Source organism: Silene latifolia, chromosome 3 (assembly GCF_048544455.1).
Source record: "Silene latifolia isolate original U9 population chromosome 3, ASM4854445v1, whole genome shotgun sequence".
Classification (NCBI taxonomy): domain Eukaryota; kingdom Viridiplantae; phylum Streptophyta; class Magnoliopsida; order Caryophyllales; family Caryophyllaceae; genus Silene; species Silene latifolia.
In genome coordinates this window covers 19714259-19730282 of record NC_133528.1, presented here as the reverse complement: position 1 = coordinate 19730282, position 16024 = coordinate 19714259, and the positions used below count along the sequence as shown (strand labels likewise).

General features: G+C 37.9%; 1 protein-coding gene across 1 annotated transcript; it reads right to left on the bottom strand.

The window, feature by feature from the left end:
• Nucleotides 1-7743: 7743 nt before the first annotated feature.
• On the bottom strand, nt 7744-14704 carry LOC141647353 (F-actin-capping protein subunit alpha). The gene is made up of 10 exons (XM_074455497.1): nt 14489-14704; nt 14212-14327; nt 13049-13138; nt 12364-12428; nt 11910-12071; nt 10941-11019; nt 10488-10565; nt 9113-9187; nt 8869-8904; nt 7744-8110 (listed from the first exon to the last, which is right to left on the bottom strand). Exons 1-10 carry the CDS (start codon nt 14604-14606, stop codon nt 8003-8005), a joined length of 927 nt encoding a protein of 308 aa, XP_074311598.1. The 5' UTR covers nt 14607-14704; the 3' UTR covers nt 7744-8002.
• Between the last annotated feature and the right edge of the window lie 1320 nt (nt 14705-16024).

Genomic DNA, 16024 nt, shown 5'->3' with positions numbered 1-16024 from the left:
TAATATCACACTAGTACTTGTAATATTAATTTGATTAAGAGGAAGCCTTGGGTATAATACATAGGGAGAGATCTTACACTTAGATCTTTGTTCTTCCATTGGAAAAGCTCAAGAACAAGAAGAGAAAGGAGATCTCTCTTGTGCCCTAATAGTCGAAATATACAATGTAAGGACATTATTTCTCTTCTCTTTTATTAATGTTTGCATGCATAAAATCCGTTTTAATTTTATGACAAATTAATTAGACATATATGAGTATGTTAAATTTGTATATGAATCTACATTTCCTTCATTTTCACCCTTGGTTCCTCATACCATAACGGTTAAATCCGTGTTTCGGTGATAATATTTGGTTAATAACATTTAAAAAGTATTTAAAAGCCTTTTATTTCATTTCTTTACATTTCGGGAGGTATTTTAAAGTCTTTCATCATTTCTTTACATTTTCAAAACAAGCATATTAGTCACCAACACAAAGTCATCATTGGTTCTACATAACATGCCGGATTTTAACCCGGGTACGATGATGAGTATCGACTAATTATATTCAAATGAACTTAAAACAATTAGTTCATAATTATTTTTAAAACTATTCATGTCAAGCTTGCCAAGTCGAACTCGACACCGAATATCATCAAAATCATGATGATTATTCGAGTCTCGTTCCTCAAATCAACAAATGCGGTCTAAACGACCCTTTCAAACCAAATAGGGTCAAATACCCATTTTTCAATACGATTTATAAACATTTTCCAAATGGTCAGAACACGGTATATAACCGTTGGTTGACCCGCGCCTAAAACAGGCCCCTTCTTTCTTATTTCCAAAACCAGAGGAGGCCCCCTTACACTGCCGGCACGCTCGCGCCTCATATGGCCGCCTGGCACAAGGCCTGTTCCCTTTCCAGCATTAGGCTAGGACGATCCCGACCCCGGTTAGCCCGGATATAGGACGGATCAGATGACTATCTGCTTATTCAAAAAATCGTATTTGCAAAATGCTTTACTAAGACAAACGGATCACGTTATGCACCATAAACCTAATACGGTAAATGGATGTTTAATTTTCGTCTTGCATGCAAATCAACCATTAATCCAACTCGACATCTTATACTTGATATTTGGATTAAATCAACCGACTTAGAAAGCTCTCACATGTTAGGTTTAAATTATTGGATGCGCATTCATGCATTTAAACCGTTTTATCAACTTTTGCATTCAACCAACCAAGATCAATCAGTAGAGGCCGCTACCGCGGGCGGGATTGGGTGTCTGATTAAAGGGCTTCCCAATACGTACCTTCACCTCTTACTCAGAAACTTTGGATAGTGGACGACCTTATCCAGGGGGTACGAGAGTCATTCTAGAGATAGGATGCTAAAGAGGGACGATTTCCTTATCTTTAGTACCTATGTCAAACGCTGCTTTGTGCTTCGATTTGACCGAGGTATAAAGTGGATTTCGAACGGGTTCCAAGCATCCCACAAATGCTTGGTGGCGACTCCGAACATCTCTAATCGTTTCGAGACCCTTACCGAGACGAAACCGACCGATCTAAAACGATCCGGCCGAAAGCATTTTTACGCCGCCGAGCGTGGCTTTCAAAAGACCGTTGTATGTCCACAGATCGGCTGGGCTTGCAGGTGGGCCATGTCCACAATAGCCAAGTTGTCATCAACTCAATATCCGGTGCCATGTCTGCTAGAGAACAAGATCTTATCACTATTCATGGACGGAGTCAACAGCAGATCTGATCCCCGGAATTCCTTCAGACCCCTTAGTCCGGCAGCAGATCTGGTCCCCAAAATTCCTTCAGACTTTTGAATCCGGCAGCAGAACTGCTACCCGAAATTCCTTCAGAGGCCTGCATCCGACAGCGGATTTGGTCCCCGGAATTCTTTTAGATGCCTGCAGCAGAACTGCTCCCCAGAGTTCCTCTGGATTCCAACAACAGATCTGGTTTCTAGAGTTCCACCAACCTCTCTCAGAGCAGGAATGATCAATCCACCAGAAATCAGCAATAGTGTACTAGCAGCAAGTGTACATACAACAGGTGGACTAGCGGGAATGTTCATTACAGGGTCGCAGACTCAAACATATCAGGCTGGGAGGCAGATCAGGACCTCAAGAGGCTCTGGCCCAGATAGACAAATCCCTAAGGAGCTAGTCACTAGACTACAACCTGGGGCCCAACATATAATCATCCTTCTTTGATGACCAAATTATACGCGACGTCAAGTAACACCTTATCTTGTTATTCCGTTGGAGCTAAAATTCTCCTTGCTGCAGAAATTTCAGCCAACAGGAGTCAGAATGGTAATCTGAAGCCATTGTCGCGCCACTCCAGTAATCGGTAACCTAGGAGGACATATATATACAGGAATGTCGTCACGGAGGTAACATCTTTGGTACTGTTCCGCCGTCCCTAACCCTCTTGCGGGATCAGGAGCCTGGTCGACAGCCAGAAGAGAGGTAAAATATCAATACGAATAGGGCAACCTAGGCCACCTGTTATCACATGGGGGCAAGGTCCAGTAAATTATGCTCCACGAATCAGGTTCTACCCTCTACACTTCCTATTTGTCCTACTATAATATACGTGATAACAGGTGGATAAGAACTGTGCGACCTAACTGTAGAGAAATCAGAGGGTAGGCTTTTATTTTGAGGTGGACTCATCAAGCCTGATTCCAGGGTTGTTGATCCCAAGCATGTTGGGTTACTGAGTCAGGATTCTATGCTAAAAGAACCCTGAAAAGAAGCAAATTCTGCTCCCAAAGGCCTGCTTTCCGAAGCCTCTTCCAGAAGTCTGCTTCCTGGAACCTCTTCCAGGTGCCTGCTCCCGACGCCTGCATTCAGGTCCTAGCCTGATGTCCCCTGGTGGAGTTCCTCCAGGGTTAAAATCCTTCAAGGTTCCTGGTTACGTACCTGCCAGGCTGCTGATTTCAGGCTCCTAAATCATAATAATTCCTAGGACAATAATGTGTGGTGCATAATAGAAGAGCTCAAGGACGGATGACATCATGTGGTCCTTCCTTTTGTCCCCTTAAGTTGCTGCCACAATTAAGGAGCATCAACTATCTTATGCAAGCTGCCAAGGACGTCCATTTCAAGTCATGTGGCTAGTTTTAGGATGTTAATTTTTCAGCTTATTATTTTGTCATGTTCTCTTTTTAATTGTAGCCGTAGGATGTAGTTTTAGATGAAAGGCCAAGATGTAATGTGAGACTTTATATAAGGAACCCACACCCCCCATGTAATATTCAGATTTTGTTGAATTAAAATTGTTGTGTCAAACACAAAATTTAGGGTTTGCCTAAGGGCTGCTCTCGTCCAACCAATAGTGGCGATGCCTTTCTTGGTTGCTAGATTAAGGGAGGTTAACCTGTGTTAGGCTGTGGTTAAGCTCTCCTAATCGCCAGGCCTGGTGGTTATCCTGTGCATAGACTGTGGATAATCGACCTACATCTGTTCGTAAGGGTAGTTTAGTTCTGTGTCGGGCTCTGAGCTAAGCGAAACCTGATGTCCAGATTGAGATCTGCCACCTATCACATTCGACGAGGTAGATGCTCATGACACTCAGGGACACCACCATGATGCTCTCATCATAACATCGTACATAGAAACTACACCATGAGAAAAATCATAGTGGTCACAGTACACTCAGTCAACATGGGTAAGCTGGACCCAGAACTAACAGTGCTGACAGGTTCAGAGTATTCTTGTAGCAGCGCTTCCGTATTTGTACCGTTTTTTTTATAATCTCGGGTTTGTACCTCCATTCATACAAGGCAAATACGGACAAGATAAATAACTAACGCAAATTTAACATCTCTAATCAAACCTATAACATAAGATGGGCCTAACAGAAATATTAGTTTCAAACAGAACAATGATTAATATAGTAGTGAGTGATTATACATCCGATGTACTACCACCAGTTTTATAGTTTCTTAGAGTTTTACTATTAAGCTCAAAAAATTACAATGATTGAGGGTAAAAGGAGGGGAATGAATATGGGAGTAATAGTTTTTTTTTTTTTGCAGCTGTAAAAACGAGTAATTGTACTGATGGCATTTGACTCATATGGTCAAATGTACTTATTTTACTAATACTAGAAACTGGAACAACAAGGAAACTACATCAGGTAACATAAATGTGTTGATAACGAATGGATGGCTGAATTCGGGAAGCAACTTCAACATCCTGAGCAATCTTGGAGCGACGAACACACATGGCCAAAAGATCGGACCAAACCTTACTCATCTTAACCAACCAACGAGACCCTTGACCCATCGAAAATGAACAAAGTGCACTTACGCCACATGGACGTAGAAAGGAAAGGCGGAATGTAGACCATAAAAGCCTACCTCCAGAGGAGATAAATCTCCTACACTTTGAATAACAGCAGTCCCTACAGATAAGAAACTCGTAGCCAAGAAAAGAGAGAAAAAAGATAGGGAACAAAAGAAAGAGTCACATAATCAACCCCCAAACCAAAACCAACTTAGCAGGACGGAGAAAGATGGACACAACACACACCGGATGTACTACAACGAACTTCCTTATTGACACCATTAAAACTAGGAAAATAAAAGAAAGGAAAGCTTTTATTTGGGAAAACGGTAAACACGATAAAAGAAGAAAAAACATCGAGAAGAAGCGAAAACCACCGCATCCGACCTAACCAACAATACTACCAAGAACCCAATTCCTCCCCTACCAGGGACATCTCAAAAAGCACGACCCATCACCATGACCTCACACCATCCTAAGAGAACGACGACACGACAAACACAATCTGAAAGTCGCAAAAGTCCAGCAAACACCAATAAAACCAGCAAAGAACACCCATTTCACCAAGCGAATCCTCCCAGGACCACCGCCTTACATGCAAAAAAAACCTACATAGACACACAGAACAAAAGACCGATTGGTGGGGGAAATAGGGGGATCACCAATCGGACCCAAAACTGACCCGATGCGCTATGCTCATAAAACAAACACAACAAGGACTAAGGACTGATTGGTGGGGGAAATGGGGGGGATCACCAATCGGTCCCAAACCGACCCAAAGAGCAAGCTCATAAAGAGACACAAACAGAAACAACCCGACACAGTTGGACCAGGCTGACCGAAAGCAAACACATCGGAAAACCCCGTCAGACAAACCACAACACCGAACCTAATAAGCCGATTTACGGCCTGAATTTAACATCTAAAGGTAATTGAACCCGATTTAATTGAGGAACCTTTACTTAAAACTAGTGACATACAGTTGCATGCAAGATCTTCAGCGACAGGACGAGGAATCGGAGGGACAAGTGCCCACGGTTGAAGCAGCAGCCACAAACGGCCCGACTAACAGAAAAACGAACCCGAAAAAATGGGTGAGGTCAGAAACGGGTCATACAAGGGGAGAGATGTGAGGGATCGCCGGAGAAGAGCCATGGGATGGACTCATCGCCGGCGATCGGGTATGGGAAGAATGGGGGGGGTGTGTGATTAGAGGAGGCGGCGGATCAAACTTAGAAAAAGAGTTTTTTTTTGTTTTGTAGAAAGAAGAGAGAGAAAGGCTTTTTAGAGAGATGTTCAAGATTGATTTTTAGTTCGATGGTTTTTGGTATATCTGGGGAGTAATAGTTAAGGTGCATTTTTCATGTTTTGCATGAGAGTAATTATTTACCTCCTGAATCTTTACCCTCATGAAAGGGTAATACATTACTCACCCTCCCTCTGTGTAATGATTAAGAGAGTAAAACATCTACCCAGTAGTTATTATCCTTATGCCAAACATATCATCAATGAACTCATTACCAAGTAATTAACTTCCCTAGTAATTATCACACAATTAAAATGTACCCCCGAATTATTCCGCGGATTCCAGGCAAGCCCTAAAACTCAAAAACATTACATATAAGCTTAGTTAAATTTGGGTTTTGGCGGAAAAAAATTAATATTGACTTATAAACTTTAATAAGCTCGGAAAAAATACACGCATGCTCAAAAACAAATAAAATCTGAGGTGATACATCCGATGTATGTTTTCTCTTAATATAAGCCTCGTGTAATTCATGCACGATACACTTATAGATTATAAACTCACAATTTATTAATTTTCCACCTTTCTCTTTCTTATATAATGATTTGAGAAAAAATAATTGAAACCGCAAAATTAAGCAAGTGATCGAATAGTAATATTATGAATTGTTTATTTTTAATGAATTTTACACGAAGCTAATCACTTTATTCCTCCCCATTTACACCAAAGGGGTAACATTTGCTTTTTCAGAATCAAACTTCAAAAACTTTGACTATGAATGTCGTTAAAGATTTAAAATTTTAAAAGACGAAACTTATACAGAGTAGATTTGTTATGAAAAAATCTATCATATTATATTACTTTTTGTTAACAAAAAAAAAGTTACCATATAAAAAAAAATACTGTCAAAATCTCCTCGAAAATCACTTCGAAGCAAGCGTTACCTTTAATGTGGATGAGAGAGAGAGTATTTTATACAGAGTAATTTTTTTCTAATAACATACTCCCTCCCATCCAGACCAAAGGTTACATTGACTTTTTGGCACTATTCACGGTCGTAGAGAATCTTTGATATTATTCTTAATCTATAAGAGAAAATATAGTCATGTGGGATCTTGTTTGGTTTATCGTCATGAATGCTATAAGAATATCAAATTTTTATAATTTTTAATAATTTATAACTAAAGATATTCACGTTGCAAAACACGTCTCGACAAGTGTGATAAAGTTAATGTAACATTTGGTGTGGATGGGATAGAGTATATTTTAATCCACATCATCTTTATCGTAAAAAAATGAATGGACTTTTTATAATAGAAAATCTGGAGCCAATAATAAGGGTGGTGCTCATTCATGTACAGGTTTTACTCTTTCATGAACGTAAATGACCAATTTACCCTTGTCACTTCAACACACATACATTCAATTTCAACCTACTCCCTCCATCCCTAAGTCCCTAACCACCCATTCCGCCACCTGCCCACAACTCTGCCGCCACCCATATCCCTGCGCGATCACCTTGATTGACCCACCACTGTGAACCATCATCGTACAATTTCTCACAACAATGGATCTTCATTGTTTTCACCAATTCAAGCAAACACAATTATTTCGACGCGAGGATGAGGAACGTAATGTCTATATTGAAGATTCAATTTTTTTTTTTATGATCAAGAATGGGGAACGTCTCTCCTTTCTTTCTTCTCAAAGATTTTTTAAATTTTTTTTAGTGTTTGTAGCACAACCTATTCCTTAACCGTCAATAATTGAAAAAATTTAGAATTGGGGGAAAAAACCCTAATTAAAAAACAACTTAATTGAGTCAATATAAACAATAATTCATGTAATTTGCTCAACAAAATCGAATATTGACTTATTTGATGAGTGGATTAAGATTCTTCATTGGAGAATTTGGATCAATTTGATTAGTAAGTATGAAAGGAGAAAAGAAAAAAAGAGAGAATTCTTAGTTTTTTTTTTTATGAAAGGGCAATGAATGGAAAAAGTACGAGAAAATGTCCATGATTGAGTAAAACTCGTTCATGAAAGAGCAACTACGAATAATAATTGTTAGATAAGACGGTCTTATTGTGAGACGAGCTCAATCACCCTTACAATTCAATGAGAAATAACAAGTTATTTATGTGATCTTGGATTGGCCTAAAGAGACTTAATAATGACTAATGTCTCAGCAAACATGGCTAAGTTCAACAAGATTTCAATCTATGCATTAACAAGATTTGGTACGCAAATGATACATGACACTCAATCAAATTTGTACATTAAATCATTAATGTCAAATCGAAAATAATGATAAGCAGTTTCATCGAATAATTGATGACCTGTCAGTATCAGAAAACAGGTTAAAAGCGGAAGGAGATCTAACTAGAAACTCGAGTCATTCATGAAAACCGAGGAATCAACTGATATGTACTACAAGCCGTCCTGCCTTGAACTTCATTCATTTTCCAATGCCAAGTTCCTTGGAGATATCTCTTGTCAGGCTGAATTGCATGGTGTTGTGCCAAGGAAACAGAGTGCGAGTTACTGGCAGCTTCCTCCGAAGATCCTACCATATCAATCACAGGTGAGACGTGAAGAATGCTGTGTAACACAATGTGCTCTACTACCTAGTGATCATTAGCGGCCAGTAGTAACTATGCATTAATGAAGGACAAAGGCTCCCTTTTGGCCTAGAAGTGTGTGTGCTTAGTTTTAGAAGGGGACAAGGTTCACCAAGGGGATTACATTTAAATTGTTCAGGCGGCATCAAACATAAACGCCTTACAGTTTAATGCCATGACAATCGTAGGTTGCATAGTTTCAACAGTGGGTTAATTTCTAAATTTCATTAATCCTTTTCTGGTGTCCCTGAGTCGATATTCTTCGCTACATAAAGGCCAGATTATTTCCTAATGCCTTACTTTGAATCCCTCCACCTCCATTTTGCTAACCAGGCAGTGGATTTCTCATCCCTCCGAATCCCTCTCCTTCCTTTCCCTCGAAATCCCCCAATCCAAACGCACCCTCAAAGTTACAGCTACCAGCCTACCGGCGGCAGTTCAGAACTAACTCTCAGCTGGCTTTAAAATCACATGCAGAAACCAGATGCTGTAATAAAAAAATCGTCTGGCAAAGTAACCCTTAAGTGCTTAGCGACAATAATGCACATTTTAGTAGATGGTTACATCCTTATTCTGAGCTAACTTATAGAGGGGCAATTAAACTAGTTAAAAATGAAAAGTGAAAGCAACTGAAATCTTACAGTAGAAGCAAACAGTCAATATTATAAACCAGTAACAAGAAAAAAACTAGAAGAGAACATACCTTAAAAGTAGTGTCAGGCAGATTTAGATAGGATGCCTGGAAACAAAAAAAAATGGAGAACAGTAAGTTGGACACGGTTTATTTTAAGACGTTTACTCTGAAAACCATAGAAAGGAATGGTCGTTTCTGCAGGTAGCACAGGTAGGGAGTAAAGGAGCATTTGTCCTTCAGAAACAAAGAAATCTAAATAAACATTTTCCGTTAACTATTTTATTCCGCTGCTGTTGGTTAAATTATAAATTACCTCAAGAGACGCCAAGTACTCTGCTTCGTGCTGCCGAATGATGTTAGTTATGGCAATAGCCGAGTCTTCTGGGGACTGAAACACAGAAGATAATAACTTAGGAATATAGGTAATTCAATAAGACAATCGGAGATGGAAAAGAAATTAAGACAGTGTGATTACATATCCATCCTAGATTCCTAGATTGCATATTAATCCTAAAACAAAGTTGAACCCTTGAAAATTCCCACTCGAGTGTTTAGTGATTTGGGTGTATTACACTTTGGGACTCTAACTTTAATGACATTTTTAGACATATTCCAAATTCCACTTTGATGGCGTGAATCACACTCCTAGCATAATTAAATTTATGCTCCCTCCGTCCCGGTCAATTTTTGTCCTTTGGTTTTGGCACAAAGACCAAGTAAAGAGGAGGGGGCCAATTATAAGATGACAAGTGGATCAAATTGAGTTTTAAGGATCAAATTGCTCATCAAATGCAATCCTAAAATAGAAAGGACAACAATTGACTGATACACCTCAAAATGGAATAGGACAACAAATGACCGGGACAGAGGGAGTATCCAAATTTAACGACATTTTTAGACATAGTGAAACATGGAAACCAAACATTAAACAAAATATTAACCTGCTTTTCAAATAAATTTGCAATAAAACTACTTAAAATTCGGGTTCCATTACAACTTCAATAACTCAAGTCGAATTAACCCAAACCTTAAGCCACCAAGGTGAAAAAATTCATATTCGTTTGTCCCCTCGAAGATGCAGAGGTTGAAAAATTTACATGTTAGAGGAGAAAAATTTACATGAAAATTTTGATTTATCATGTTACCAATGTGAACAAACAACAGCTCAGAAAAGATTCATAGATTCTGCTATTATTGACATGATATGTTCACATTTTGCCATCATTCTCAAAGAGAAGCCATTACAACATAGACTAATAAATTGCTTTCACCGCTAACATGCTAAATATATACACTGGTGAAAAAGACATGAAATAGCCTCTCAATGGCTGAAGGTAGGCAAATAATTCTGGTTAACGAAGTAAAAGTGCCACAAAAAGCATATTCGATGCCACTGGATCTCACTTTGTCAAACAATAAATGGCCAGGAAGCAATGAATTGCATAGCTAGGTGTAAAATTTGCTCAAAGACATACAGCCAAGTAGCCAACCGATGCAATTAGGCTACAAAATCTCACCATAAACAATGCCTCTAAAAGGCCAATGTCAGGTATAGTACTGATATACTCTAAAAGGTAACAGTCACAGTGGTGAAAATTTGATCCAAACATATAATTCCTCCAAGTTCATAGTATAACATTCCCTCAAACTTCAAACAACTAACACATAGTAGTGGGGCCCTCGTGTACCTGAAAAAGAGTAGAATCTTTGAATTCATGCTTTGCATCTAACTGCACGTTGCCTTCCTCAAAGTAATGAGCCCCAACCTAGTTTAACAAATGAAGTAACAAGTAAAAAAGACGTCAAACTGATGTACTCTGTAATTGTTACTCCCAAAATGTTTTCCAACTGGCCCATTGGGGTTTGGGCGTTTGGCACAAATATTTAGAAGAGAAGTAGGGGTATGAGTGGTCGTTCTATTACACATGGTGCGGTCTCACTTTTTCATACCCATCCATAAGAATATTTAAGAAAATAGAATAGTCATTTTAATTATTTAAAGTTGCAAAAAGAGAAAAATGGGGCTAAATAGACAAAAATTCCAAATATGAGAAGGTTGGCTTATTGGAAAAATGGAGAGTACTAATTAATGTGACACATACCCTGATATACATCAAATGCAACTCTATCTTGTAACTTACCTGCAATTTCCCTTTTATTTCCACCATCTGATCCTCATCATTGAACTCCACATTCCATATGGATCTCCAACTTCCATTACTGCACCAATACACCACAGTTATGTAAAGTTTGAGGTCAGCACCCTTAATGGTCAATTATTTACACTATCCATCTGTCCTTTTTAGGAATTAGAATCGATACTCTTCCTTCCAAACTGCCCAATGGTGATTACAAGTCATGGACTATAGCAACTAAGTCTCCCTTAATGACAACCCCAGACTGCTAGAACGAAGCTATAATAAACTCATCAGGGAGCAGTTTATGACTTTGTTCCTCTTAGGGCTTGCTTGGGATGGGAGTAATTATTAAGGGAGTAATGAGAGCTAACATAAGAAGAAATGAGAGGAGATTGGTGCTTTGTTGTGGTTGTGGATGGTGGAAAGAGGAGGTGAGGGAGGAATTATTACCTCTATAAGGAGGTAATTATTACTTGGAGGGAGAGGTGGGTAACAATTACTCCCTTAATGAAGGGACTATTACACTATATTTCCCCATTTATATCCATTTCTATCTCCAACCCTCATCCCTTCCCTCCATTTCCTAGTTCATTTTAGCTCTATTACTCCCTTAATCATTACTCCCATCACAAGCAAGCCCTTAGTAATAAAAAATGCTTTCTACATCCTCTCCGCTGCTAAATGCCTCTCTAGAATCTAGACACAGCCATTGCTGCTCTAAAATAAGGTCCCAAAAGTGCAAAGTTTTGTAAGGCCTTGCATTGACCTTTCAGGGCGTTCAAAGTTAACAATTCACACCGTCTTACAGCAAGCTGCCTTATTGTTTCCCAAGCTCTAAATACACAGACTCCAAGGAACAAGATTTGAACATAATCATCGCAATTTCATACACAAGTGAACAAGGAAAATACTTGTGCGATCAACATATAATAAAAAAAATTGGTAATGGAGTTTTGGAACACTGGAACCTACCAAAAATTTTGGGGACTGAGCCTGGCAGCAGAAATCACCACGACAAACTCAAAATTCAATCCAGGTTCTTCCACATCTTTTCCAGCCACACAGTAAACCGCGCACACACCTTTTGGATAAGCTTCACTAACATATTTCATAATTTCAGCATCCAAAGCACATCTGCAGGAAAAGTAGCAGAGCAAATCAAAGAGTGAAGAAAATGCAAGCACGAATAAAAAAATATGAAACTCGCGAAACTCAATTCCAGAAAACAAGGACATACAAAATTTAGACACATCTGCGAGAAGCTAGAATCAAATTGATAACTTCTAAAAAAAGCTCTTTTAGGTCAATCATAATTTCATTGTATCATCATATAGAATTGATAGTCAGAGAAACGGGCAAGGATAGGTGCATGGTCATTGACCACAACAGCTTAGATAATGAACAAAATAACCAACATTGAACAAACCTGAAATCCTCGATATATGGAGATGGAAGTTCTTCATCACTAGCAGGTCTGGTGTCTGTACAAACCTGAATCAGTTTAGCATGTCATGATAGTAAATGAGGCCTGGACAATTATGTTCGTTTGATTGGTCATGATTTTTATCGTTCAACTAGAAATATTTGTTGAAAGAAATAAATGTGGACCGAAACTTAACTGACTGACAGCCAGTATTCATTGACTGTACCCTTAACTCACTAAGAATTTAGCACAAACCAGCCACCTTACCTTAAGAGAAGGATTGAAAGAAGAAAGGAGCGACTTTCTTTTTCTTGTATATACAAACAGAAGATCTTTTCGACTTGTCTCCCAGTGTCATATGATAAATGAACACAAGTAGTCAGAACTATAATAGTCAATAGCCTTTCATGACTTCATTTTTGTTACAGCACTTACAGAGGCCGAAGAAAAGTCCATGATATAAGATTCGTACAGCAATGTCATCCCTTATTTTCCACACGTATGTGAGTTTGTTCTATGTGATTCATAAGTGGTGGTTGAGGTTATAGTAAACACTATGAACATATGGATACCCTTGAAACTCCAACGCGCAAAGATTTACTTCCTTAAAAATAGGTTGTTTTCAATAAATTAGAAGGTAAACACAAAAGAAAGGATAAACAATAACATTGATGGTGGCCTAACTTACTTGCTTTACATGATCTACAATACCAACTTGAGCAGTTCTAGGGTCAAGGTACTCATTCTTGGCAACCTCACTGAATGATGTAACAAGCACCTGAGAGAAATAATAATGAGGTCATAATTTGTAAATTTATGATACACAAATAAGACAACCCATCATTAAGCAAACTTCCTCTAGCTAGTTTCTCAATATAAGGTTCACAAGTACATCAAAGCCTCACAAACAGAAGCAACAATGAAAAGTGATCAATAAATGAGCGTATATAGAGGTATAGAAATATCATGATATCATTTCAGGACTACAGCATGACGAAGATAAAGAAAAGATGCTTTCTCATCTTCTAGCTTAGGAACTGAACATAATTAATCCCTCAAATTTACCATCACCCCCATTAAATTTATCAGGAGATGTAGAGACAGAATCAAGAACCAAAAATAAAAATGTACCATTTTCAATAAACTCACTGCTTGCGGGAGGATAAGGATTACGGAACCTAAACCCCAAATCACACTTAACTACTACCCTACTAGAGTTATTTGACACCACACTAAATTGGGACTAGTTTATCCCACATTTAAAATTGGAATTCTTCCTTTCTTATCAGCAGATTCATAGTCAATATTCATTTATACGGAGTAGTACGTAACTGAGTATACAGAGTACTAGATGACCACAGTACAAGTTATTTGACACCAGTGTCTAAATTTGGGTAAGTTTATACTACCACATAATCGGGCTTGGAATTCAAACAAACTAACAATTTCTTTCTTAATCAGCAGACTCGTATTCATCACAGATTTACACTGTATGTAACTAGCAAGATTTTGCAAAGTGCTAAAAAAATCAAAGTCGCCTCAACCATGGTTACCGGAATCTCTAGGATTATACCCTTACCGATTCATGATTCACTCTTATAGAATGTGTGTTATATGTATTTTCAGTAAGTTTGGCATCAACTTGATTTAATCCATGTAACAAAGGTACATTTCCGGTTCTATTACTATTAAAATTATCGCAAATCATTCAAATTCAGCAAAAATCCGCACATAGACAAAAACATACGCAAAAATAACCACATTCGGAGAGCATAAACCCTAAAACAACTCAAGAGAGACTAATCAGCTCAAAAATAAAATCGAATCAAAGCGACAAAGAAAACGCATTACATCACCACTTCTATCAGGAAACTCGAGAAAAATCATGTGACATTTGTTGTACAACGGAAACGCCTCATTCGCCGCGGAATTATACACATTATCATCCTTCAATAACGCCTTCAAATCTTCATCAAACAACAAAAAACAAACCCAAATCAATAAACCGGCGAAAATAAACTTCCAATAACAATAAATTACCTTAAAAGTATTAAATTTGATGCTAATAATTACATTTCAATTGAATAATCTCCGAAAACAGAAAGAAAAATGGAAGAAAAAGACGAACCTTTGGAAATGTAATTGATTTCGCCAGCAGGAGAGTTAAGGAGGAACCATTTGGCAATTTCGAGTTTTTGTTCAGGGTCAAGGTGTTCGACGAGTGAGTCGTCTTCGTCGGACGCCATTGATGGAGGTTAGAGGTTTCTCTCTCTAAGATTTTGATGTGTGTTTAGTTGTCGTTAGTTTGAAGTTATGAAAAATGTGAAGAAAAGAACGTGGTTTGAAATTATTGTTTGTTTTGGTTGCAAAATTATTGGATTAGGAAAAAAAGGTTAGTACCATGAAGATTAATTATGGTGGCCTTGTGGGACTTGAAACTTGAAAGTGGTGGTGTTGGTCATTTCGAGTTGTTTTTTTATCATTGCACAATGGCACTGTTTTGATGATGTCTAAGATCATGTTGGAGAGGAGTCGATTAATTAAATGTTTATCAACTTTCTACAAATAACACTAAAAAAGAGTTTCACTTTACACATAAATTAAAGCTCAAAGTTTACATCAGAATTATACTCCGTAGTAAGATTGGCCTATACAATAACTTGTAATTTTACTTTAGTTTGTTAGATGGGTTATTTTGGGGTTTTATCTAATATTCTGAATGTGCATTGTTGCTTATCGGTTACGGGCAAGGTTGGGTTGAGACGTTCGGATAAGGTAATTATAGTTCAAAGATCATTTGGATTCAAATCGGGATTACTATAGGTCAATGTTTTTGTAAGCTTTGTGTTATTAGTTTTTATTTATTATTTACTAGTTGGAAAGCCCGTGCGATGCACGGGGCTCCCAATAGGATTATCTTTAACAATATGTATGTTGAATGTTCCAAGAATTTGTTGAACAACATATTGTAAACGTTGGTTTACATTGTCATGGTTTGGTAGCAAAAGTCAACCAAACTGGTTAATAAAAAAAAAGTCGAACTATGTAAAAAATTCGAACGCACAAAATTTTGGGTTGGTTTAGACTGGTGGATCTTCAGTCCCTATAACGTAAAAGGTACTCTCTTTGGTATTAATTATATCAGTTGTATAACATCCAAAGAGACAGTTGTATTATTCAATTATGTAGTTACCTATTTTTATTGTTATAGACACCATCTGTTTTTAGTTAACATAAAACGGTATTGCCAAAAATGTGGTTTAGTTCCTCCAAAATAAACATGTGATAACTAAAGCTAACCTTTATGTGATTCGCAAATTAGATTAACCTACAACATCTACGGTCTACCCATATATTCGACTCTGTAAGCATAAGACGGTGTAAAAGCTGAATGGTGGTACACAAAACAACATGTATCCCAATCATATATGTAGCATGTTTGGAGAATTTGTTATATCTTTAACCAATAAAATTTGTTTTCATAATTTACAATTAAGACTGGTAATTCCCTATAAACTTCATGCAAAATATATAATATGACACCTAATTGGTAGATGTGTGAAAATTTCTTTGTAAACAATATCTTTCGCGTGACACAGGTATACTTGTTTCCTATCATCAATGTAGAGCATTCATCATTTGGTGATGTTGTTTTTGACGTTGT